The following is a 24,445-nucleotide window of genomic DNA, read 5'->3' on the forward strand; positions in this document are numbered from 1 at the left end:
TGTGCTCCCAGCAGAAACGTTGAAGAAGCTCTAGGCTCCAGGGAGCCATAAAAGCCATGGGAGCCATATAAAGCCATACAGAGAAGAATACAGATCACTTAAGCATATCTCAGATCATGCTGTAGTTGACAGCTTTCACCAGCAGTGCAGTTTTGGACTTTACCCTGCCTATTGTTAAAGGTAAGCATGACAAAAAGGGACTGTGGAGAAGACTGAACCCTGGGGACATTCTTCTCAACAGCTTGGAGATATCCCATGGGAGATGTGCAGGATTCATGGAGATGCTTATTTGAGGAAGGAAGGACATACAAGGACTAACAGGCAGCCTTTGACTGCAAAGAGCAGTGGCAGTCCAGGGAGAGCCAGTGCCATCTCCACAACTGCAGTGCTATTACAGGCATAAAAAATACAGAGCCCTCTTTCTATGTACATTAAAATTCTGTAATGAACATTTTCCAAGAGAACAGATTACTCACCTGTATTTATGAATGATGGCATTAAACAATCTTCCATCACGCCAGCAGGTAGTGAAATTTTCACAATGTATTCCAGCATAACCCTCAGTTGTTTGCTGCGACCACAGGAGCAGTCTCTCTTTAGCAGACATGTCCTCTGACTCTCCAGTAACATGGATATCAGATATCTAAAATACAGTTAATGTAAATATTACAGTTACACCTAACCCATAATAATATTTAAAACATTGCAGAAAACCACTCGGTGTTACTGAAAAATTTCCTGATATCTGCAAACGTGAATATTATGACTATTTATCATCATACATAAATTAATATTCTTTCATGTCCTATCCTTATGCACTCTTAGTGTCTTCAAGGAAATACAAAAATCTTAGCTTTTTCACAGTTTTCTTCAGTTAGCCAGTTTTCAGCCTCCTAATTTCTGGCAACAATATACCACTACTACATCATGAAAAATACGGGACTATCTTATGTTGGTAATACCTATAAAAATCTATTTTATGCATTATACCTATTATGCATAAATTGTATATAATAATATATAAAATACAATGTTTTATATGTATATAGTTTTAAATGTATATATTATGCTTATGTAATACTCATATTTCTATTATGTATACTTTACATAGCTACAATGCTCATCTCAAAACAGATAAATTTCTAATATTTGTTTGTCTGGAATTCAGTAACACAACAGCCATTTACAGTGAAAACTGATAACAGTTTTCGGACAAAATTTTCTGAGAAGCATTTACAACTGACTGAAAGATTAGAAATAAAAATTTTGCTTGATAAAGAAGGTTTGGGTTTGTATTATCTAAATATTCTCAACTTTATGTTAGGGAAAGCAGGAAAGTACTGGGAATTTTATATACAAATACTACTTTCTAGTACATTAAATTTTCCTGTAATGAAATTCAGTCAAATTGCTTAGAAAACTACCACAGCATAAACATGAAGTAGATATTTCCCTAATTTTCACGTGTTCTTTGCACTTCGTGTTATAGACACTGTACTAAATGTAAATGTGAACTGCAAGGCAGACCTAAAAGAAAACATGCCTTGATAAAGAAAGTGCCATTGCATGTTGTCTTTCTTGTAAGTGACCACCTTTTAAAACTTACTCAAACAACAACAGATAATATAACGTTATTACAAAGAACACTAAGAACCCAGGAACCATGAGGCACCCTGTATAAGGACCAGAGCTCAAACACTACAAAAAACAGAGGTGCTTAGACAGAGGCGCTTGGGCAGAGGCAAGAAGACTTCAGACAAAGCCAAGGTTTGTGGGTGGATAACAAACACCCCCGTGAGCCCACCTGGAAGAGGATTCGTCACACAAGCCTACACCTAGCACTGCGGGGAGACACAGGTTTCCTCCAGCTCTGGAGTCGTGCTGAGGCCAGGGCTCAGGAAGATTTGCCCACAAACAACTCTGAGGGTGATGCAGGTGCTTCAGTTAACTGCAGAAGAGGTTCAACTTGAGCTGTGACAATTTCAGCCATCCTGCACTACTGTAAACCAGGGAACTTCATTTGTAAGGTCAAGTGGGACAGTCATAATGAGGTCTCCTGGCCTGGAAATCTCTGCACTCTGTCTGGGCTATTGGTGGGGGACTTCAGACAAGCTAGGATGGAAATTATGGGGTCTTCTCACATTAGAAACATGCAAAGCACAGTGTCAGGAACAGAAATTTAACTTTCCTATCAATACTGCTAATGTCAATGCCTGACAGGAGATGGTGTGAAGCACTAGAAAGCAGGAACTAAAGGAAGTCCTTTACTAAAGCCTTGAGTTATGCTTTAGTAAAGCAATGTAGCTACCTCTGTGCTTGCTGCAATTTCTGTTTAACCAACTGTCATACCTTCAGGGGAGATGAGCATTTATAGCTATACAGTAAATTGTAAGTAAATTTAATACAGGGAACAAATTAATTTATTTTTTATCCAAGTATCCACAAAACCACAAGTTATGAAAGTAGTTCCTCACATCACAGACCATCACATGTGCTGGCTTTAGGTAAGGGAAAAATACATGCACTGATGCGAGAAAGCAAAATATTTTTAACTGTTCAACTAGCCCATAAACAACCTCTGAAGATCTGACTGCATTTTTTTGCATCCTTTTTGTCTCCAGTTTCAACACTAAACAGTTTTAAAAAAGATCGAAGAGAAAAGTGAAAGAAAGAAAAAGAAAAAAACCCACTTTTCATTTAAAATACTGAAAGGAACACACGAAATCACACAAAATACAGATGGCCTGAGTCCTGCGTGTGAAGACAGCAGGGAATCCAATGTGGTGAAAGACCAACTCAAAATCACTGTGAAAATTTTCTTGTAAAGTTCCAGGGAACTCATCTGTAGTGTGAGACTTCCTTTGTGTGGGTTACCTTTATTCTTTGGTATTTCAAAGCAAGAAAGCAAACTAAATGTTTTTTCAGTCGCTTTAGTCTCTATTCACCACAGAACAACCAAACCACAGTATAAATGAAGTCAACCATATACCACTTATCCGGACAACGCTTCTGATGATATCTGGAAGTGACAGATGTCTAACAGAAAAAACACCAAAACCCCTGGATTTTTTTCCCCCATCGTTTTCAGAAAATCTTCTGTATGTAATCCTTAAGTATCACATTTTTTAATATCACTCAGCACAAGCAAGCTAACGATGTTATTTGCTAATGGCCATTCCTTACTGCTAAATTCAAACCTCCAGCCTCCTTCACGGCTGACTGACGGGTGATGGTTTGTGTACATTTCAGACTGCAGAGAGTGCAAACACAGCATATTTGAGTGCACATTAGGTTCCTCTGGAAACAACTGATTTCAGACAACAAGGCAACTTCTGAACATCATACTTTTATCTGATGTTACATATAAACAACATTTGTAGCTGTGGACACAAACACAAGGAGAACACTTCTCACTCTGAAAGTCACCACTAGGTAAGCTCACACTCCACATTTTGGATGGCTAAACCATGAGTTTAGCTCATTACAACAGGTTTTCAATCCAAAATCTTCCAAGTACCAGTTGACATCCCAGCTAGCCCTCTGAATGATTAGGAATAGATGAGGCTGAGTTCAAAAACTGAAATTGCTTTTCACTCATGGAGGTAGCCCGTTTCAATACTGGTTGATGAACTCTAACATTAGCCTGAGACCTGAAGCAGCCTGAGCTGTTCCCTAAATAAAGTGTTTCAGATTCCAAAGCTAAGATTTCAGACTTCTTCATAAACACTGTATTCATATTTTTAAAGTACAAAAATACACCAAGGGAAATGGTGAGTCAAAGAGCTATATTTTATTACACTTACAAGCTCTACTTTGCAAGATGCCCTACTAACTTGGAACTACTTGAAAAGTAAAACACTAGCCCCACAAAATAAGGTGTCAGAGAAAAAAAGAGCACATCTTGCCTTCGACAGCCACATAAGGAGAGTATAGATACTTACCTACCAACTACACATTATCATTAATATTTGTAGCACCATTTGCCACAGTAAAGGAAAAGAACTACTAAATCAGGAATACCAGAACAGAAAATAAGTGGCCATCAAATCTACTGTTCAAATTTTGTTCTTCAAAGCAAGTTTGTGTGAACATTTCATTCTTATATCCGCCTACCATTTACCCACTAGAAGCTGTTACTAAAAGGATATTTGTTCCTTTAAGCATGGAAAAAATACTGAGCTTCCATGAATTTGAACAGTTGTTTGCTAGAGATCCAGTTCACCAAATTATCTCAAAGCTCGTGAATTACAAGTTATGCAAGAAAAAGTGACAAAGGTAATTCTTTGCACAGTCCTTGTATTTCAGGATCAAAGTCTTAACTGGCACTACTCGTGTTTCTTCTTTCTAACTTGGAGAACTAATTCATCACTAGAACTTCAAGTATTTTTTCTTTGCGTGTAAGTTCCCTCTGTTTTACATAGTACACAAAATCCATATACCAGAAAGCCTCAAGCTCTTTGCTTGCACTGATTCCAGTGATGCAGCTTTGAGCACAGGCTGACAGGGTTCGACTTGTTCAGCCTGGAAAAGAGAAGGCTCTGGAGAAAACTTAGGACAGCTTCCAGTACCTAAAAGGGGCCTATAAGACAGCTGGAGAGGGACTTTTCACAAGGGCATGTAGTGACAGGACAGCTTTAAGCTGACAGAGGGTAGATTTAGATTAGATATTAGGAAGAAGTTCTTTAATGCAAGGATGGTGAGGCACTGGCACAGGTTGCCCAGAGAAGCTGTGGCTGTCCCATCCCTGGCAGTGTTCAAGGCCAGGTTGGACAGAGCTTTGAGAATCTGGTCAAAATGAAGGTGTCCCTGCTCATGGCAGGGGTTTGGAAATAGATGACCTTTAAGGTCCTTTCCAACCCAAACTGTTCCATGATTTTGTGGTTCTATGAATACAAAGAAGTAAGAGTCCAGCTTTGGACAACACCCTTCAAAAAATATTGGATCAGTTGAAGCAGACACAAAGAGAAAAACAAGAATGACAAAGATCTAAAAACTTGTGACCTCTTAGGAAAGACTGAAAAATTGAGCACCTTTTTGTTTGTTTTTTTTAAGTCTGAAGTAGGGAAAACCATGGGGGAGATGTGCCAACAGTCTTCAAATATGTAAAATGCTTTTGCAAAACAAATTATTAAATCAGCTTCCCTGGGAATAGGAAAAGAACTAATGAGTTTAAAATGAGCATATGTGTTTTCAGCTAAACTCACTTTTTAATACAAAAGACAAATAAACACCAGAATAGTTACTCAGGAAGTGTGTGAAACCACTAATAAGACAGACCAAGAAGAACATGTATCAGTCAAGAATGGTTTTCTTTAAGTTATCTTGCCTTCAAGTACAGAGATGACCTAGATGACATGTCCAGAACCTTTCCAGGCTAGTTTTGTAGTTCCATTAATGATTATAGATCTCTTTCATTCACCAGCATTTAAGTGGATTGCACCTACTTCTTTTGAATATTATAAGGAAGCAAACAATGCAAATAAATCATAACTCCAGACTCTTGCACCTTTGCCCAGCAATCACATTCCAGAATCACAGAATCACAGAATCCCGAGGGTTGGAAGGGACCTCGAAAGATCATCTAGTCCAATCCCCCTGCAAGAGCAGGGTAACCTAGAGTACATCACACAGGAACTGGTCCAGGCAGGCCTTGAATATCTCCAACGTAGGAGACTCCACAACCCCCCTGGGCAACCTGTTCCAGTGCTCTGTCACTCTCACAGTAAAGAAGTTCTTCCTGATGTTAACGTGGAACCTCCTATGCTCCAGTTTACACCCATTGCCCCTTGTCCTGTCACTGGATATCACTGAAAAAAGCCTAGCTCCATCATCCTGACACCCACCCTTTACATATTTGTAAACACTGATGAGGTCACCCCTCAGTCTCCTCTTCTCCAAGCTAAAGAGACCCAGCTCCCTCAGCCTTTCCTCATAAGGGAGGTGTTCCACTCCCTTCATCACCTTTGTGGCTCTGTGCTGGACTCTTTCAAGCAATTCCCTGTCCTTCTTGAACTGAGGGGCCCAGAACTGGATGCAATATTCCAGATGCGGCCTCACCAAGGCAGAGTAGAGGGGGAGGAGAACCTCTCTTGCCCTACTAACCACACCCTTTCTAATGCACCCTAGGATGCCATTTGCCTTCCTGGCCACAAGGGCACATTGCTGGCTGATGGTCATCCTCCTATCCACCAGGACGCCCAGGTCCCTTTCCCCTTCACTACTTTCCAGCAGGTCAACCCCCAACCTGTACTGGTACATGGGGTTGTTCTTCCCCAGATGCAAGACTCTACACTTGCCCTTGTTGAATTTCATCAAGTTTCTCCCCGCCCAACTCTCCAGCCTGTCCAGGTCTCACTGAATGGCAACACAGCCTTCTGGTGTGTCAGCCACTCCTCCCAGTTTAATGTCATCAGCAAACTTGCTGAGGGTACACTCAGTTCCCTCATCCAGGTCGTTGATGAAAATATTAAACAGCACTGGTCCCAGCACCAACCCCTGAGGGACTCCACTAGTCACAGACCTCCAGCTAGATTCTGCCCCATTGACCACAACGCTCTGCCTTCTTCCTTTCAACCAGTTCTTGATCCACCTCACTACCTCATTGTCAAGCCGACACTTCCTTAGCTTATCTATGAGGATGCTGTGGGAGACAGTATCAAATGCCTTACTGAAATCAAGAAAAACCACATCTACCACTCTACTATCATCCCTCCACCTAGTTACTTCCTCATAGAAGGCTGTAAGGTTGGTCAAACATGACTTCCCCCTCATAAAACCATGTTGGCTGTTCTTAATGACCTCCTCATACTTGATATGTCTAGAGGTGGTGTCAAGAATAAGTTGTTCCATCACCTTTCCAGGGATGGAGGTAAGGCTGACCGGTCTATAACTGACCAGTCTATAATTAGTCGGGTCCTTCTTCTTGCCCTTCTTATAGACTGGTGTGACATTTGCCATCCTCCAATCCTCGGGCACCTCTCCCATTTCCCACTATTTACCAAAGTTTATGGAGAGTGGCCTAGCAATGACCTCCGCCACCTCCCTCAGCACCCATGGGTGTATCCCATCCAGACACATCGATTTATAGGTGTCCAGATTGCACAGGTGATCCCTAACCCAATCCTCATCTTACCAAAGCAAACTCCTCCTTTATCCTGACTCCTTCTGGGGCTATAGGATTCTGGGGCCCCTGGGGAGAGTCTGCAGGAGTAAAGACAGAGGCAAAGAAGGCATTCAGCACCTCTGCCTTCTTTATATCCTCTGTCTCCAGGGCACCCACCTCGTTCAGCAGTGGGCCTATATTGCCTCTTGTGTTAGTTTTATTTGCTATGTATTTGAAGAAGACCAACTGTACTACCTGAATAGGTAATACAAGAGTATATGACGGAAGGCATAGCTGGAATGTGTCTTACTATCTTACAACTATTTGAAATTATAACTGCAGTAATAAGCAGATTATTACCTAGGCAAAAGTGTTCTACTGAATATGCTGATCATAAATAATCCACATTTTTTTTATTTAAAAGCAACTATATTGCCTTTAACCTTATTCAAATACATGTGTTTTTTTCTTTCAAGTTATTAGTAGAACTGTAGATGAGAACAAATCCACTGTGTTGAACGCTATGTAGATGGATAGCAAAAAAATACCCGAGGAACTTGAAGCCAAGACAACAGTTGAGTACTGGAAGTAGGTAAGTGATGCTGCTTAGATACCAGGCATTTTTTTCTAAAAAACGTTTACATCCATAAACCAGAATGGAAACTACCACAAATTAGACTGGAAGAATAATGTGATACACATAAGCCATTGGTTTCGACAGAAGCTGACAATCACCAAAAACTGGTGGTAACACCAGATGGTACCTATGGTTTGTTTGCACTGAATAAAAACCCTGGGTTGTTTCAACACATCAATATCACAGTGGCACTATTCTCTGCAGGGAAACCAAGATTACAGCCTTGACTTTACCTGCATTGTGCTAAAATATCACTCAGAAGGGGGCTGCTTCAGGGAGCCTGTTTCAGTCCTGGTTCACTTCTTGACCTTAATGCAAACTGCCATCTGCTCTAGAACTGAACTTAAAACTAGATATGTCAGCAACTTGGTTTTCATATCATTAAGCAGTGCTTCACTGATGATAGCAGCACAAGTCTCAGTGATGATGTAAGAGCTCAAAGGAAGTCTCTTTTTCTCCCCTCTTCTGCCTGTGGTAACAAGAGGTATATACCTTGCTGTAGTAATAACTGCAGCAACATTAGATGATTATGCAGGCAAAAGCAGCCAGGCTTTGCTAAACTGACACAGCCTCATACTCTCTTACTTGGTAATGACGTTTTGTTCAATTCAAAAAATATCCCTAAGCTGTTCCTGAATTCCAGTTAAGATTAAGAGGGCAAAGATCTCCATGTGTATTAGGAGATTATTTGTACTAGTATGTATCTGTATTTAAAAACTAAGCTCAGAAATAGTGTAATTTTGATTCCTGTTACTACAGTAAATTATATAAACAACAGAAGTGTAGTTAGCTCTTTCCTGGAAAGAGTACCTTTGGCATATGCCTATTGCCTCTGTTCACTCAACTCAAAGCTCAGATGTGTCTGTTGAACAAGGGGGAATCAGTTTTTGACCACATACTCATATCAGCAGCATATGACCCTCACTTAGAGACCTCAGTTGCACTGAAGATAAGTGAGGCAGAACTGGTAATGTGGATTGAATTGGTAAGCATGCATACCAACAAACAAAAATTTGCTTTCCTTCAGGCATCCTTCAAGTAAACTTGTACTTTGGTTTCTTTTGTTGTAAAAAGAAAATAACTGTACCCTCAGAGGAAGATGGAATTTCAATAAATAATATTAATAGGTCATCCAGACAGTTTGGGAGGAAATATCTTGTTTTAAAAAATCTAGAGCATTATTAACATGATTTATGCTCACTTCTATTTCAAGCTGCCTACATATTTCTATCATTCTTCAGTTCCTATTGGCCATAACTGATACGAATTAGAAAAATTCCTTCCCTTGATACAAAGCCCAAAGGAATTATAAGACCATCAAGAGTTGATAATAAAATTTACTGCAGATACTGAATGTGAACTTAACTCCCTAAAATTCACTCCAGCTTCTAGAACCATTTTAACATTAAAACCTCTTAAATAACTTGGGAACCAAATAGAACTACAGACAATAAACAAGCACAAGGATACAGAAATATTCCTGAAGTACAGAGGTACTACACAACCTATGAAAACAATCAATATATTCTGTCCTTCAACTACCTGTTAGTGTCACAGCATGGGTAAAAGGCTTATATAGCAAAGGGAAGATACTTTTGTGACAGAAAATATACTATTCCAATACTTATTCTGACTTAACTTTCAAAGATAATGTACTGTGCCAAAATATTTACCTTGCTCCTGTTTGGAGGAGTGCTAAATAATGTCTTTTCTTTTGGCAACCAGGAAAGCAGAGCATCAGCAGAATAAAACCTCTTTTGTTCAAGCAGTGCACCACTTTTGCTTTCAGAAAGAAAGTGATGCAACTTTCTAGTTTTATGACTTTCTGGAACATCTTCAATTATTCTGCAAGAAGTTATGTTTAATCCAGTTTCTTCTTTCTTTTTGCCTAAAAAGTGGATAGCAGAATCCAAGCTGGCTGCTTTTCCACAACAAAGACCACTAGATTTCTTCAGGAATGCTAATTCTCTCCTGTTGCCATCCTCCAAATACTTCTTTTTCCTTGTACAGCTTTTCTCTGAATTCCTCTTGTCTTGCTCTTTTAACCATGTCTCTGCTTCATCAGTCTTGGAGAGCCTCTGATTATCACCATGAATACTGTCCCCACAAAGAGAATCACTCTTTGTTGCACCCAGTAAAACTTCTGCTTTAACAAAAGCCGAAGGATCTCTACTCACGGGCAGAGCATTACCAGCCACTGTCACTCTCCCGGGGAAGGAATCAGACAATCCTACACCTTTGGGATGAATCTCGATGTTTTCTGAAATCCCCACTTCATATTGGCTTTTTTCTTCTTTTTCAATAACCTGGACTGAATCTGGTCCCTCCTCGGTTGATTTCTTTCTCCTTTTTCTTCTGAAATATTTTCTTCCAGGGGAATGTTTAGCTGGACTTAAGGGAGCTTTGGCAGGATCTAAACACTGTTCTTCCTTTTCAGCCCTCACACATCCACAGACATTCCCCATTTGGCTTTCGGTAACTTACAGTTGCACAGTCTCATTCGTTCCAGTATATTTACATACACTTAAATCCGCCTCAGAAAGTTAAGAACCACCGTTTATGCTGTAATTTCTTCCAGGCTGCCCGTCCATCCTCCTCAGTTCGTAGCCATTTTGCTTATGAGAAACGCACACGCAATAAACTTTGTGGCATACTGCCCAGGCAGGGCCTGTGTCTGATTAGACACTGTGGCTTATTTCTGGCCACCAATCCTCTTAAATAAACATCACCGTTCCAGCGTTGGGCTGTAATGCTGATGGCCTTTCACAGAGATGACATAGCACTTATGAGCAATAGAAAATTCTCGCATGTATTTTAACTTCCTGTTTCATATAGTAACTTGAACAAGATAAAGTAGAAAAATATGCAGGAACCTTTGAACCTGTTAGCTACACTCCAAATCCAAAAGCAAGCAGCACAGCAAATAGCAGGGATTTAGGAGATTTGGTTTGCACTTCAGATGTTTTTATTACGTATCCAATGATCCACAGAAAGGAAGATTAAAGAGAAGGATCAGAGATTGCTCTGACAGCTTGTTGGGAGTCACATTTTTGTATGTGGAGTTTTCATAGCAGCTGATGTGATTTTTCACCAATTTGTCAGCTATAAATAACCTGCTGCTTTACTACTGTCATACAAGCCTAACAGCTTGCTCAGGGCAGTAGCACTGTGTACTGGGGGCTGGATCTTCATACCAGATTCAAACCTTCTAGCAGATAAAGGTGAAACAAAACCTAAGAGCCAATCTGCCTAGATAATTGTTCATAAAGTTAATGTTTATAAAAATAGAGCTTTACCCTCCTCCCATGCTCCTGTTCTATAAGGATTTCTGTGTAGCTCTGAATATAATAACCAAGAAGCACCTAACTGCACCTGAAATTAGGTTGAAATATACAATATTAAAATGCAGCCAAATCTAATTGCCAGTGTACTTTGTTTGGAAAACATCTTTTTAAGCTTCCACTTCATTTCTGTTACTGATATGCAAAACCTATTAGAACCAACAGGGGTAAATGTGCATGGTTTCTCATGCTGAGAAAGAATTACCAAGTGACTTGCCAAGCGTTATCAGGTGTTACCACTGAGTTCCCCTTGCTTATTCAAAAAGGAATTGCAATAATGAAACACAGAGACTTTATCCCCAGAGACCAGTTCTAGCGAACTATTCTATGACATTTTACTGACAGGATCTAGAATGAGTAATACAGAACAGAACTACGATCAGCCTCTAAAGAATTCCCAGGAATATGGATGCTCATTGAAACTTACACCTTTCAAGGCACTGGGGCAAAATCTGATGGCAGTACTTAGAAATTTTGTACTGTAATACTAATAGAAGGCTGTTACTGAATACTGTGTACCACTGACAGGCAGCTATGCACAGGTACAATGCTGACATATTTCTTTTCGAAGTAGATGTTTATGCTATAACCACACTCTTTCAATTTGTATTTGCCTCTGTCCTGTGCTTAACATCTGGGTGTGGTTGTGACATTTGCTCCCTTTACTCACAGTGAAAAAGCTGTATTCTAGTCAGCTTAGAAAAGTGACTTTCAGCCAAGGTCAGAGGACTCACTGATTTAAAACATCCTTCCACATGGGACTGAGATGGGTCCTGACATGGCCCCTTCTTAATGAGCAGAAAAGCACATTAAAAATAAAACAGTCTCTGTAAATGACATCTCTGTGTTTGTACAAACGGCTTTTATGCCTGAAAATACACCTCTCTTTCCTCTCTCATCAGAAAAGATGATTCAGGATTTTGCAGTGCAACGGACCAAGACTGATATAATTTCACAGAGATATAGCTTCTGTTTTAACAACACTTCTAGTAACAATAACATATGGTTACATAGATCACAGGTTAATATTAAAATATTGCATTATGTACTCCTATTAAAAACTTAACTTGACAAAGCAGAAATTATGTAAAATACTAAAAAGTATCCAGCATTCCAATGAACAATTGCAAGTTTTCATGCTACATTAACTGTCCAATGGAAAAATGTATTAAAGACCATTGGTAAATATTAGCTAGGAATAAATATATTCCAAATATATCTCTGCAGATTATTATCAGTATTTGTGCTTTTCTATCTTCCTAGAAATAGGTATTTTGGGTACTTAATAACCAATTTAACAATATTAACCAGTTGTTCCTGAGGCTATCTCCTCTCTATCAAGAATTCTTTCTGCTGTTCCTTGTTTTTCCATGAAGCAAAAAGTAACTTTACAGTTACTTTAACTTTCTAAGTCACTTATGCTCTTGAACCAAAGAAAAGATCAAGGACAAAAGAGCTGACAGATGGTACTTGTATCAGCTGTGAGGGTTTTTTATATAAAGAATCCTATGCAAAATTATATTCCATGTTAAGGGAAGATGACAAATGAAAGTGTGTATAGCTAAAGACAAAATGACCACTAACTGAAAATCTATAACATCGCAACTTTGTTCTTTGTAAGGGAAGAGATGGACATAACAGGATTAAACAGGATATTCAGAAAGGGGAAATGGAACTTTAATCTAAAACCTGTCTACTAAACCAAAGAAATACGATGTTCTAAAGCATCAGAAGAGACTACCCCTGAAGCCCATGAGAACCACCACAACATAGCAAAGACCTGACCACACCAATTACTGTCTTGGACATCTGACTAGACCAGAATGGAAGCTCAGTGCTGGCTGAAGCCAAAGATCCAGATGATCAAACCTATTAAAATACGCTATCATTGGTTGTTGTGGGGTTTTGGTTGGTTGATTGGTTTCGATTTTTAAATGAAAAACACAAATGTACAAACTTCTACCCATCAATGCTGGAAAGCTTTAAAAGGACATTAGTGTAAGCCTTTTTCTGGCCACATAAACCCTTAAGAAGTGTAACATGAACAAAGGATTAGACCAACACTTGTCTGCAATTTGATCTGTCTTAGAGGCTGCTTAATCACAAATACGAGGTTAACATTCAGACATGGCAAACAAAAGATTAACATTGAGCCATGAAGTAGCTCATACAGACTTGTACAGGTTTGCATTCAACCATAAATTTCTGTAATTTATCAATCATTTCTGTGAAACGCGTTATGTTCTTAACATGAGACAGGTGTATTACACATTGTACTGTCAATGTTGTTGAATATCTGCATATCTCTGAGTCTGCAAACCACTGAGACCATTCGTCCTTTGTACACCGCACACTGCTAATTTATGCTCTACCATTTGTTTCCTATAGTTAGCAAATGTTGTAAGGGAAAAGTTACTCCACTTTGCCAATAAAACCATGCCTGGTATCTTTTATCAAAAGCCTACCAGGAATGCATTTCAGGTAGTTTTGGATCTAAGATCCCTTCCCCCTCTTCTTTAGTTTATGCAACACAGCAAAAGCAATGGAGCATTTAGTATAAATGAGGCACGTCATTTCATGGTACTAAAACAGCATACCAGATAACCAGCAAGCATTTTGTTTTACAGCCCATAGGTCACATGCAAAATGACAGAGAGATAAACATAAGCCAAAGAGAAAGTGAAAATTAAAGCAGCGCAAGATAGAGAACAAGTTAAAAAATAGAGCCTTTCCAGCACAAACAAAGGGTTATATTCAGAGCCATTTGAGCTGTGGACTGGCAACCACTCCTCAAAAACTGAAAGTACTGGTCAGCTTTCGGGTACCACTGAGCTACCAGAAACCATAACCTTGAATGGGAGAGGTTTTATATCCAGTGACATGGCTTACAAAAACAGGAATTTGTTCGTTGTTAGTGGTTTTATGGACTTAAGGACAAAAAGAATCAAGCGGATGGGCAAAGTGCTCATAAAGCTTATCCTGCTACAGATATCCCACTATTTGGAGAGATAAAATCTAAATACAACTCTGCAATGAGCCTTAATGCCTCTGATCCTTGCTGTGGTTCACAAGAGATCCAGAAATTCCAAGAATTCCATACTCATTTTCTTACCTGAGAGACAGCATTTTTTACTTAAATTGCTGAAGAATTCTAGAAGACAGAACTAGGAGTTCAGCTGAGGGATAAAACACAGGAAGAGTATACCCCACTAAATGCTGAACGGTAGGTCTGCTGCAATGGCTACCGAATTGCAGCTCCTGGGTGCAATACAGTTTATCCTATGACCACTTATAGCCAGAGATTAATTAGACAACTGGCAACATAGCTCCATCTTTATATCTTTATATATCTGAGAAGATCAGACCTTGAACTGTTCTAGCTATTTTAAAGCAGGGGCACATAAAACTTCAATCATTGGGCTCCAAGGCTACAGCCTTCACAACCCACACATCTAATTACTCCCCTCATTCCAGGTTTGGAGACCTAACTGCACTAAGCGTTATCAGGAACTTGAGAAATGGCTGAGTAGCTGCCCTTTACCTCAGACAAGTCATCTACAAACAAATCCACCCTTCCTACTTTTTTGCTCAACACAGGTAAAAGGTTAACCACTGACCTACTGGACCAAATGAACAGCCTATAAACTGCTTTGGGGCAGACTGATAAAGCATGAATTTTGCTCACCGGTTTATGGGGAGTCAGCAGCAAAAAAAAGAGAAAAGTATTTGCTGACTGACAGGAGAAATGTGAAGAGGTTACATGTGTCCCAAGGAAGCCTGACAGAAAGCACCCATCTGGCCAGAGAGATATAACTGTACTGTAACATCCGGACAAAACCGCTACTGATCGGAGCCTCAGAAAGCAGCATCTGAAAAGAGGCTTGACAGCAGAGAGCTTGGGAGAGCGGAAGGAAAAGTTGGCAGTTCCTGAGTTACAAAATGATGATAAAACTGAAATGGAAAAAGTCACTGAGTCATGACTTAGAAGCTCCAGAAATTTCTGCAGGTCTGAGTTCACAAAGGCCTAATTTTGGAGGCCTGAAAATTTAAAGTTGCAGTGTTTGGTTTGTTTTGTCATGCTTTTTTTCAACCAACTGCAGATTATTCTAAATATTTGACACTTGTTAAATAAAAAATTATTGCAGTGGTTAGAAAAGAAGCAATCACCAATTTTCACAGACATTATCTTCCTAAAACTGTGGTTACTAATCTGCTTTCATTTGTAGCTGCTTATCTCCAGTTTCATCAGTGGAAATATACTGGGTGTTGAAGAAGGAGTCCATTCAGGTATTAATTTGGATATATATATATACAGCCTATAATTATACAGAATACTCTAATCTGATTTAGCATGCTCTACAGGTGCCAGGAAAATAACTGACATTAGTTACTGCATTAAGAAAATGAATTTTTAAAAGCTGCATGATATTAAAAGCATGTGAAATGCATACACTGAAAGCCTGTCTAAAATCCTAATAATATACATGTCTCAGAGATTTTCAATACCCACAAAAGAGATTATTTTCTAACAACTCAACAAACTACTGGATTTCCCATTCCACCTTTATGTGTCTTATATGTAATTGCTTTGGACACAGAAGAATTTCTGGACTTGTGCAAATGCAAAAGTCAGTGGTATAACTCAGAACAACATTTATATTTATTTACTCATGGGTAAAAAAGTCACAAAGCCGTTACCATCTCTAGGCATAATTCAGATGCAAGAGAAACATAATCCTCAAAGGTATCTCATCTTTCATTTTTGATCATCATGTCTTTCCCCTAAATCATTCCTAAATTCCTTCCAGTACTCAGAAGGATTTTCTGTTTTGAGGAAATATTATCATTAAGTGTCATGACTCAGAGAAACAAGCAGCCATAAACAACAGCTGTCATGGGTTCAACAGTAGCAATCATTTTTTCTCCTTCCTGGTAGCTGGTGCAGTGCTGTGTTTTGACTTTCGGGCTGGGAGCGGTTGCTGGTGGCGCATATGTTTTTGAGTTACTGCTTAAATGTTTGGTTTTGTCCAAGGCCTTTTCTAAGCTCATGTTCTGCCAGGGAGGAGGAGGGAGAGATAGGGCGCCTGGCCTGGGCTAGTTGGGGAGGTATTCCATACCATAGCACATCACGCTCGGGGAGGTAACTGGAAGCTGGCTGGAAGGGGGGGGGTTAGCTCTCTTCCAGGTTGGGCTTGTTTCGGCTGGTGTTATTGTATTCTCTCTCCTTGTTTATTTCCTCTAACATTGATTTGTTAGTGGTAGCAGTAGTGATTTGTGTTATACCTTAATTGCTGGATTGGTTTTATCTCAATCCGTGGGAGTTGTATTCCTCCGGTTCTCCTCCCCATCTCTCTGGGAGTGGGGAGGTGGGGGGGGGGGGGGGAAAGGGGGTGTGTGGTACTGCGGGAGACTGAGGTGGGGTTTTAAACCACGACAACAGCCAAAAAAATACCTGGCATCTTGACTACTTCCAAGGTTGCACTGTTATTAGAACAGACATAAATGATGGAGCAGAGGCAGTAACATCACCCAGGGAACAGCTCCTTACACTCACTACAAAATTAACTACTTCTGCAAATGCTGGGAAAATTTAAAGAATAGTTCAGATTAAGACACCCTAACATATGTGTCTACATGTTAAAATTATGGCTAGGTCTTGAAGAGACCACCTTTTCCGGTGGAGCCAGGATTTAGTTTACTAAATACGGGCTTCTAGAGCTCTTTGAAATATTCAGCTATATACCAACTGATCTCCAGCTGCAGGTCTGGAAGAGCATAGGTCTCTCATACTTCTGGTATTTCATCAAAGAACTCCACATGTGTGTGCTGGATAGTCTGGCACACCTCAGATGTTACTCAGATGCCACCTGTCTTATGAACTAAAACACCCTGGAGATCTAGTTAGTAAAATCAACGCATCAACAGCAATGTTTCACACCCTAAAGTAGAGACACAAGAAGAAAGTCAACTGACTAGAACTCAAAACTATCCGAGATAATCTCCATGCAGATGGCATATACCCCACAGGACCTAAGGAAGCTTCCTTCTCACTGCATATGTTACTAGATATGATGTGTAACCTCAGATCACAGTAAGTACTTATGCTAGACACCTGAACAATTCCGTAGGTGCTCTATGCTTTTACTGCAAGTGATCTGATGTGCTCCACCAACCCCACCCACTGTATTGGCTAGGCCTCAAATCTGTTGCTGAACATCTTTACCAACATTTAAATTGCAGTTTATCCTGCCTGATCTGTGTCTTCCCAGATAATAGTGGGCTTCCCATAAGACCTACATCATATTTCTCATACTTACATGGGTGTCTCATACATTTCCAACAACAGAGATGCTTATGTTTAGTAAAATGAATGAGTCTCTAGTAGCTGGCTAGTTGACTCACCCTCTAGGCTACACTGGCTCTGTAGACTAAACCTTTATCATTCAGATTATCAGATTATATGGACAATTTAAACACAACGCATATAAACACAGCTCCCCATAAGCATCTGGATTTAGGTGTCTTAATTTCAAATTTAATCTCATCACAACTTTACCAATATCTACAGGATTACTCCATGCATAAACAGTTGTTATCATGAAGCTTCATCCCTTTGTGAAGACTGCTGTTAGTCTTTTCTGTTCAGATTTTTCCCTCATTCATAATCTAAGTGAAGCCAAAAAAATGTGTGAAGTGTATGCACACTCTTTGGAAATGCATTATACATTCTGAATCCAAATTGGCTGTATACAGGTGTCAATGAGACCAAGTCGCCTTATATTTCAAAAGTAGTGGCATACAAGCAAATGCCAGACTAGCACAGATTAGCGCAGAGGGTGTCTCCTAGATCACTTTACAAATCCCTTTTGGATTCAGTGTAGGTACTGCAGACATTAATAGGAAAAAAAGACGATTTTTTTTTTAAATCCTGTTATTCAGTTATTTCATATTTAGTAATAAGGCTTATTATTTAGTACAAGAACCACTACTTGTGGAAACATTTCTTTAGGGTGGTCAAACACTGGAACAGGCTGCCTAGAGAGGTGATCTATGTCCCAGACCTGTCACTGTTTAAGAGGCATTTGAACAATGCCTCTTAACAACTTAACAACATACTTTAGCTTTTGGTCAGTCCTGAATTGGTCAGGCAGTTGCACAAGATGATTGTTGTAGGTCCCTTCCACCTGAAATATTCTGTACTGTTCTGGCAGATCTGCACCATATTAGTAGATATTTAGTTACTAGTTATTGGAGGTCAGGACAAAGTTAAGTAAGTTTGCTTCAGCTACAATTTAAATGTTTCAAAGGATTTCATATGGAGGTGGCTACCTCAGAGTGGAAAATCCTTGTTGCATCATATCACCTAATTAGTTACTGTTATATAAATGTTTTTCCTTCTTTTACAACTAGTAACGTTAGTTTATAGTTGTAATGCTAAATTACATCACTTTTTATAAGCACCCAAAATTGTGTCAGATGTCCTCTGCTTCAGCTAGAAAGAAAAACTAACAACTTCATCCTTCAAAAAAATAATCAGGTGTAGAAAGAAAACACGCATCAAGTAAAGATTTCACTTCCACTAATAGCTTCTATTAATAAGTTGTTAATTATCTTTATTTCTTAAAATGCAGCAACATTCAATCACTGTCTAATTCCATGGGTCATGCTTAAATATATTTAAGCCCAGACTTCTTTCTCCATATAACCATGTGGGAGCAAAGACTGACATGACAAGGGAGAGCTGAGGGCATTTCAGGTCCTTACCAATCGTGAGCAGTTAGTGATTTCTCCTTTACCCTGTGCACTGGCCTGGGCTAAGCTGTGCTCCCTATTTAGACCAGGGCCATGCTGGCTCTATTCATGTCTTTCTGTTCCTCATTAGGATTTGCAGAAAAGCAAATTAGATTCTACCTGCCTTATTGGAGGCTTTTTTAAAAAAAAAAGTTTTCCCAGTCATAAATCCAGTGTGGGATACTCCTAAGTAAACCATGTTTTTTTCTGTATGATCATGTAATTTGCTGATCATTTAAAATGCTTCCACAGCAGGGAGTTCATCACTAACAATGCTGCAGTCACTAAATGGGAATTATCTGCCATCTGAATTACATCATCTACAGCCACAGCCATTATGAAAGCCTCATTTTGAGGAGAAATATAACACCACACACTGTAAGGCTGCATTATACTGTACACAATAACACCAGTGTACAACAACCAGAGTGCCACCTAGTGTGACCCGCGTTACCATCACTAGTCTAAAAACAAGGGCTGAAGTGTTATGAACTGCTTAAAAAGGCTGAGTTGTGCTTGCTAAAATACTCCTATCAGCAGAGAAATTCAGATCCGGAATGAAAAAAAAAAAGGTTTTAAACTTTTTAATGTATCTTAATACTTATCGAAAGAAGTCTGTAGAATAAAACAAGAGAGTTCGTCCAAATGTTGGAATACATCAGCTATTGTCCCTAACGACATTCAAAACTGATTTTTCTTTTCCTCCACGGACATGACATTAGGAAACAAACAACGCCTTCAGACTCAGTTTACATATTGAAATAAGTTATATCATCAAAACCTTCAAATACACATTACAGAAGAAACATAATCTATATTTCTGCACAGTCTATATGGAACCCTAAGTTGACACATTCATCATATTCTGCGCAAGAATCTGACCAAGAACATGCTGTCAAGCAAAACTAGGCTTACCTGAAAGTGCAAAATTATGGTCCATATCAACCCCAAAGTCAATTTGGGATTCCCATCTGTTATGTCATCATTCCTGATGTTAACCAGTTTCACCTGCCATTGTGGAAAGAAAATACATAGAAAGTTGAAATAAATATAGCATGTTACACAGGTGTGACTGTAAAAGGTACATTAGTCACTGCCTGAGCCTACTCTGTTGGATTTTTTAATTCTCAAAAGCAGAAAGGAATTGCACTCTGGCTGTCTGCAGCCTTCCAGAAACTGCCCTCTCCCACTGACCTGAGAAAATGTCTCAGCTGTCACTACACCAGCAGATCCACTCCCTGTGACAACTACCCTTCACCTCAGTCCTTGACAGAAGGAGAAAGGACAAGAATACGGTGATCTGTAACTGGTGCATCAGTCTCAAGGCACTGCTCAGACCTGGGAAGCTATCACTTTATTCTCCCCACACTTTCCAGCACCAGAGGAGGGATTCAGCTGTAGAACTGGTCTGCTAAAACACAACAGTCTGGCTTGACAAAACCAAGGATTTAGTATCACATTCAAATCATAGAATCGTAGAATAGTTAGGGTTGGAAAAGACCTTAATATCATCTAGTCCCAACCCCCCTGCCATGGGCAGGGACACCTCACACTAAATCATATCACCCAAGGCTTCATCCAACCTGGCCTTGACAACCAATGGTTTACAATTATTCCCACTTCTGCTGCTGTACTCATTCACAATACTACAAACATGCAATGGTTAACAGGATTAAAACAAAGGCTGAGTATTGTCACTCCTATAAACTTACATCCAGACTGAGATCAATAATTCTATTTGTCTTGTTTCACTAAGTTTAATTTCTCTATATGTTATTATGGATCCATATAGCCTAGCAAATAAAGATGACTCAGTTAAAAGGCATTTTTTGCTTATGTTAGCAAAGTTACATGCATATGTTTTTTAACATATATCCTGCTATCAACCGAGCAAGCAAAGGCATGTCTTGCTTTTGATCTGCACACATAATCTTAATTTTTACTGGGGGCAGGGAGAGGACACCACCAAACCAAAACCACTCTTTGGAAGACAGAATATTGCACGGTTCAAAAAACAGAAATTAAAACCAAATCCAAATGTCCTCCTCCCACTGCATTATAAAACTGTTTGTGTTTGGCAAAACTATCTTGACATATTTGTCAAAACTGTCTTATTTAACATACTTCTTAAATATGTTTTATTTGACAGTCAAACATGGCTTGCCTTTGGGTTTTTGCTTTCCAAGTCAGGCTTCAAAATTATCAACATATGGGGTCTCTCTGCCTTACAATCACAATAAAGCATTGTGTTTGGAGGTTATACAGCCAACCTGAGCAAGTTACTTCATAAATACAGTTTAGAAACACCTAACAGGAGGATGAAACCTTTATCAAATGCAAGTCCCAGTGGCAACTTGCCAAGACAGCCAAAGCCCTACAAGCATTCTGTACAGTGGAGTACAGCCATGTTTACAAAACTGTGAGCTTAAGAAGAGTACAAAAAGACTCAGATCACAACCAATGGCAGATGATGGAGACCCACAGTTCCCAGTAACACATGCACATTCGTAAACATGAAGATGACCTGATCCTGCATCTCCTGCATCTTAACATACACCATCTGTTGTGCATAAATAAGGCATGGTGCAGCCTGTCCAGAGGTCTTGCTGCATAAAAATGCTGCTGTGACTGGTATTTCAAGTAGCTATCCTTTCTATTTGTTCTATGGCTCACATAGGTTAACATGAAAAGTTCGCTTTGAAACCAGCAAAGCAGGATTGAATTCTCAGTGCACACATATCCCATCACTGATCCAAAAGACAGTTTGCAATTTTGCTCAAAATATGAAAAGACACCTGGTTTTATAACCAAATTAAGTCTCTGTTTGTGGGGTGCCACCTTACAGTTTTTCAGACTTTTTAAGTAGCAAGTAAAATTTAAAAATCAATAAAGATCAACTGATCAGGGAGCAGGTTTCCAGCATCAGTTCATTTGGGTGGGATGGATAGTGACGTACAGTTTTTCCTTCCATGCTTCAGACATTTTTTAATATTGCTGTTCGTAAAGGAGAAAGCAAGAACTGTAAATGCTTAAAAGAAATTTAAGAGCAGAAAGACACAGCAACAGAAAACCACCCAGCATTGTGCATTTCAAGTGTTTGGCTTAAAGCAAATACAAGTGAAATTAAGCCTGACTCTTCCACAGGTGGCTCTGTTGCCTCTCTAGGGCACCAGTTTTTCTTTCATCAGGATCAAGGCTCGAGAAAGTTTTCCCAAAATAAATATAATCAAAACAAGGAACTCCCATACAAGGTTCTAATTGCTTTGAATCTGCACTTTGCACTAAAAATTAGGTTGTGAACACAACCGCATACCATCTAGTGCCTGGGAGCATGGAAGATAGTTAACTTTACTACAAGCAACTCCCAAAGATCTGAACCCATAATTTTCTCTTTAGCATCATATACAACATGGAGTGTGTTGATATTATTGCTCAGAGAAGGGTGGTGTAAAGTTACCTTTGCCAAGCATGAGATCAAGCTGAGCCTACACCAGCAGCTAATTACAGCAAGCATAAAGGACCAAGCAGGACGCATTTCTCATTTATTAGCCACAGGTAACAAAATTTTCATTACCAGTTATTAAACTTTTCACCATACCTGGCGTCTTTTCAAATAGTCAAGTGCAATTTGGACGTTCTGGAGTCTGTGAAAACGCATCCGACCTTTTTCCCGGGGCTAAAATTGGAAAACAATAGTTGTGAGATTTTCTTGTCAGACAAAAGAACGAACAGTGTGATTTAAAAGATACCATGTCACACATGTGAAGCTCTGCGGTTTTAATGAAGCCAACACCTTCGGTGGAAAAATGTGCTTTAACTATTTATTTTTTTAAACTGTAGTTGACAATTTTTTAGCACAGTGAATGTCAGGAGAGATCAGTGTTCTCAAACTGCAACTTTGATCCATGCAGGCTGATAGCTGTTTCCCTGGTACATTTAAATACTATGAAGGCAAAAAGGGCTAAAAAAGTCCCTACATAAATCTACCTACAGATGCTAAACTGCCGTTTATTATTATAAAAGATTCACAGTGTATTAAGCAAAGCAAAATATAAGTAATGTCATGAACCTTCATTTTGCTCTGGTAAACTCTGTGATGGAAAAGCTTTACCTCTATATGCAACTTTTTGATTTAATGTTGCTTATTTACAGTAAGACTGCATAATCATTACGATAGCGATACATCTTTTGTTTAAATCCTCTAATAAAGATAATACCTTCCCCAAAACAGAATAATACAACATATACAGCCCTAGAGTGTAAGTTTAAACTCTTGACTTGGGTAGTACATCATAGAGCATGAAAAAAAAGTAGCAAGTCATTCTTTTCAAAGCAAAGTCAAAACCAGCAAGAAGAAACTGCAAAATAAGCATGAGTGTTGTGTTAATGGAAACATGGCAAAACTGCATGCAGTTAGTGTAAAATCACCAAGAAGAAGAATCACACAGAAAAACCATACTTTACTTAGCTGTCACAGATCAGCAATGGGAAAGCAGTTAAATCTATGTCATCACATCCAAATCCTTCTATTATTCTTCCTTATTTCAGATTTTTCACAAACTTTGGCAGCAATAAACTGAAGCAGACTATAATTGCTAGGATCAGCCATGAATATGAGTATTTCCTCAGACAATCTTTATGAAACACACAGATAAGCCCATGCCTTCCTCAACCGCCATTTCTCCCCCCTGTAGAGTATCAGATACTTGCCAAAAGGAAACATGAGAAATGGAGTTGAATAAGAAGCATAAACTAAGACACAAATGATTTTAATTTCCATTACAGAACCTTCTATTTAGCCCCTTATTTTTCACACCGATAGCCCAGGATTCAAAGTTCTTCAGTCCTTGCTACCAAGTAGCCTCCCTGGATGGAACAAGAGACTGCAGACCTGGAACTTAAGTTTTCCACAACAAAGAGGGCATAATAAATCCCAATCTATGTATTCAGGTACAGCATCTCAGAGGGGAAATATTTTTTTTTCTAATGTACAGCTAAAATGCAGCATTTTGAGTTATGTTATGCCCCAGAAAAAAAGCACACAAATTCCAGTGAAATCACAACTGCAACACAACACACAGGGAGCCAAAGAAGGCGCTTGGACACTATGACAGCAAGTTGCTTTAGCAAATGCTGATAACGCGAGGTCTACAGAGGCATGAAATAGCTCACTCGGACTAACATGCACTTAGCATTTTGGACTTCATAAGGAGGTATTTCCCTTCTGGATGGTTAAAATACAGTGAAAGGGTAATTCAGCATTTGTTGTGAGAACGACAAACCCTGCAAACAATCCATACACTTAGTAGCTGCTACACAGCACTGTCATGTAACTTTGACTATCGGCTTTGACAAAAATAGCTATTACACTTGAAAAATTCTAAATATGTTTGCATATCTGAATTAAAATATATTAAGATATTATCCAGTATTATGTCAAATACACCTTGGGTGGAGTAGACTGGTGCTTTGAATTAAGAAAAATCAATTTTCTGCCGCTGTCTTCACAATGAAGAGCCTTCAAGCCTTTGTACAAATTACTTGTATATGGGCAATACTGTTTCCAAGTGAAAA

At 39.2% G+C, this 24,445-nt stretch overlaps 1 protein-coding gene across 3 annotated transcripts in view; it reads right to left on the reverse strand.

The window, feature by feature from the left end:
* Positions 1 to 24,445, reverse strand: part of DST (dystonin) — a 292,205-nt gene that overhangs the window by 161,210 nt on the left and 106,550 nt on the right. For all 3 annotated transcript variants that reach the window (XM_005153188.3, XM_034060386.1, XM_034060385.1), the window contains 3 exons: positions 22,470 to 22,547; positions 19,787 to 19,879; positions 477 to 643 (listed from right to left, as the gene is read on the reverse strand). In XM_005153188.3, the coding sequence (XP_005153245.2) occupies positions 477 to 643; positions 19,787 to 19,879; positions 22,470 to 22,547 (338 nt within the window). The remainder of the gene's footprint in view (positions 1 to 476; positions 644 to 19,786; positions 19,880 to 22,469; positions 22,548 to 24,445) is intronic.

The sequence above is a fragment of the Melopsittacus undulatus genome, chromosome 3 (assembly GCF_012275295.1).
Source record: "Melopsittacus undulatus isolate bMelUnd1 chromosome 3, bMelUnd1.mat.Z, whole genome shotgun sequence".
NCBI classification, from domain to species: domain Eukaryota; kingdom Metazoa; phylum Chordata; class Aves; order Psittaciformes; family Psittaculidae; genus Melopsittacus; species Melopsittacus undulatus.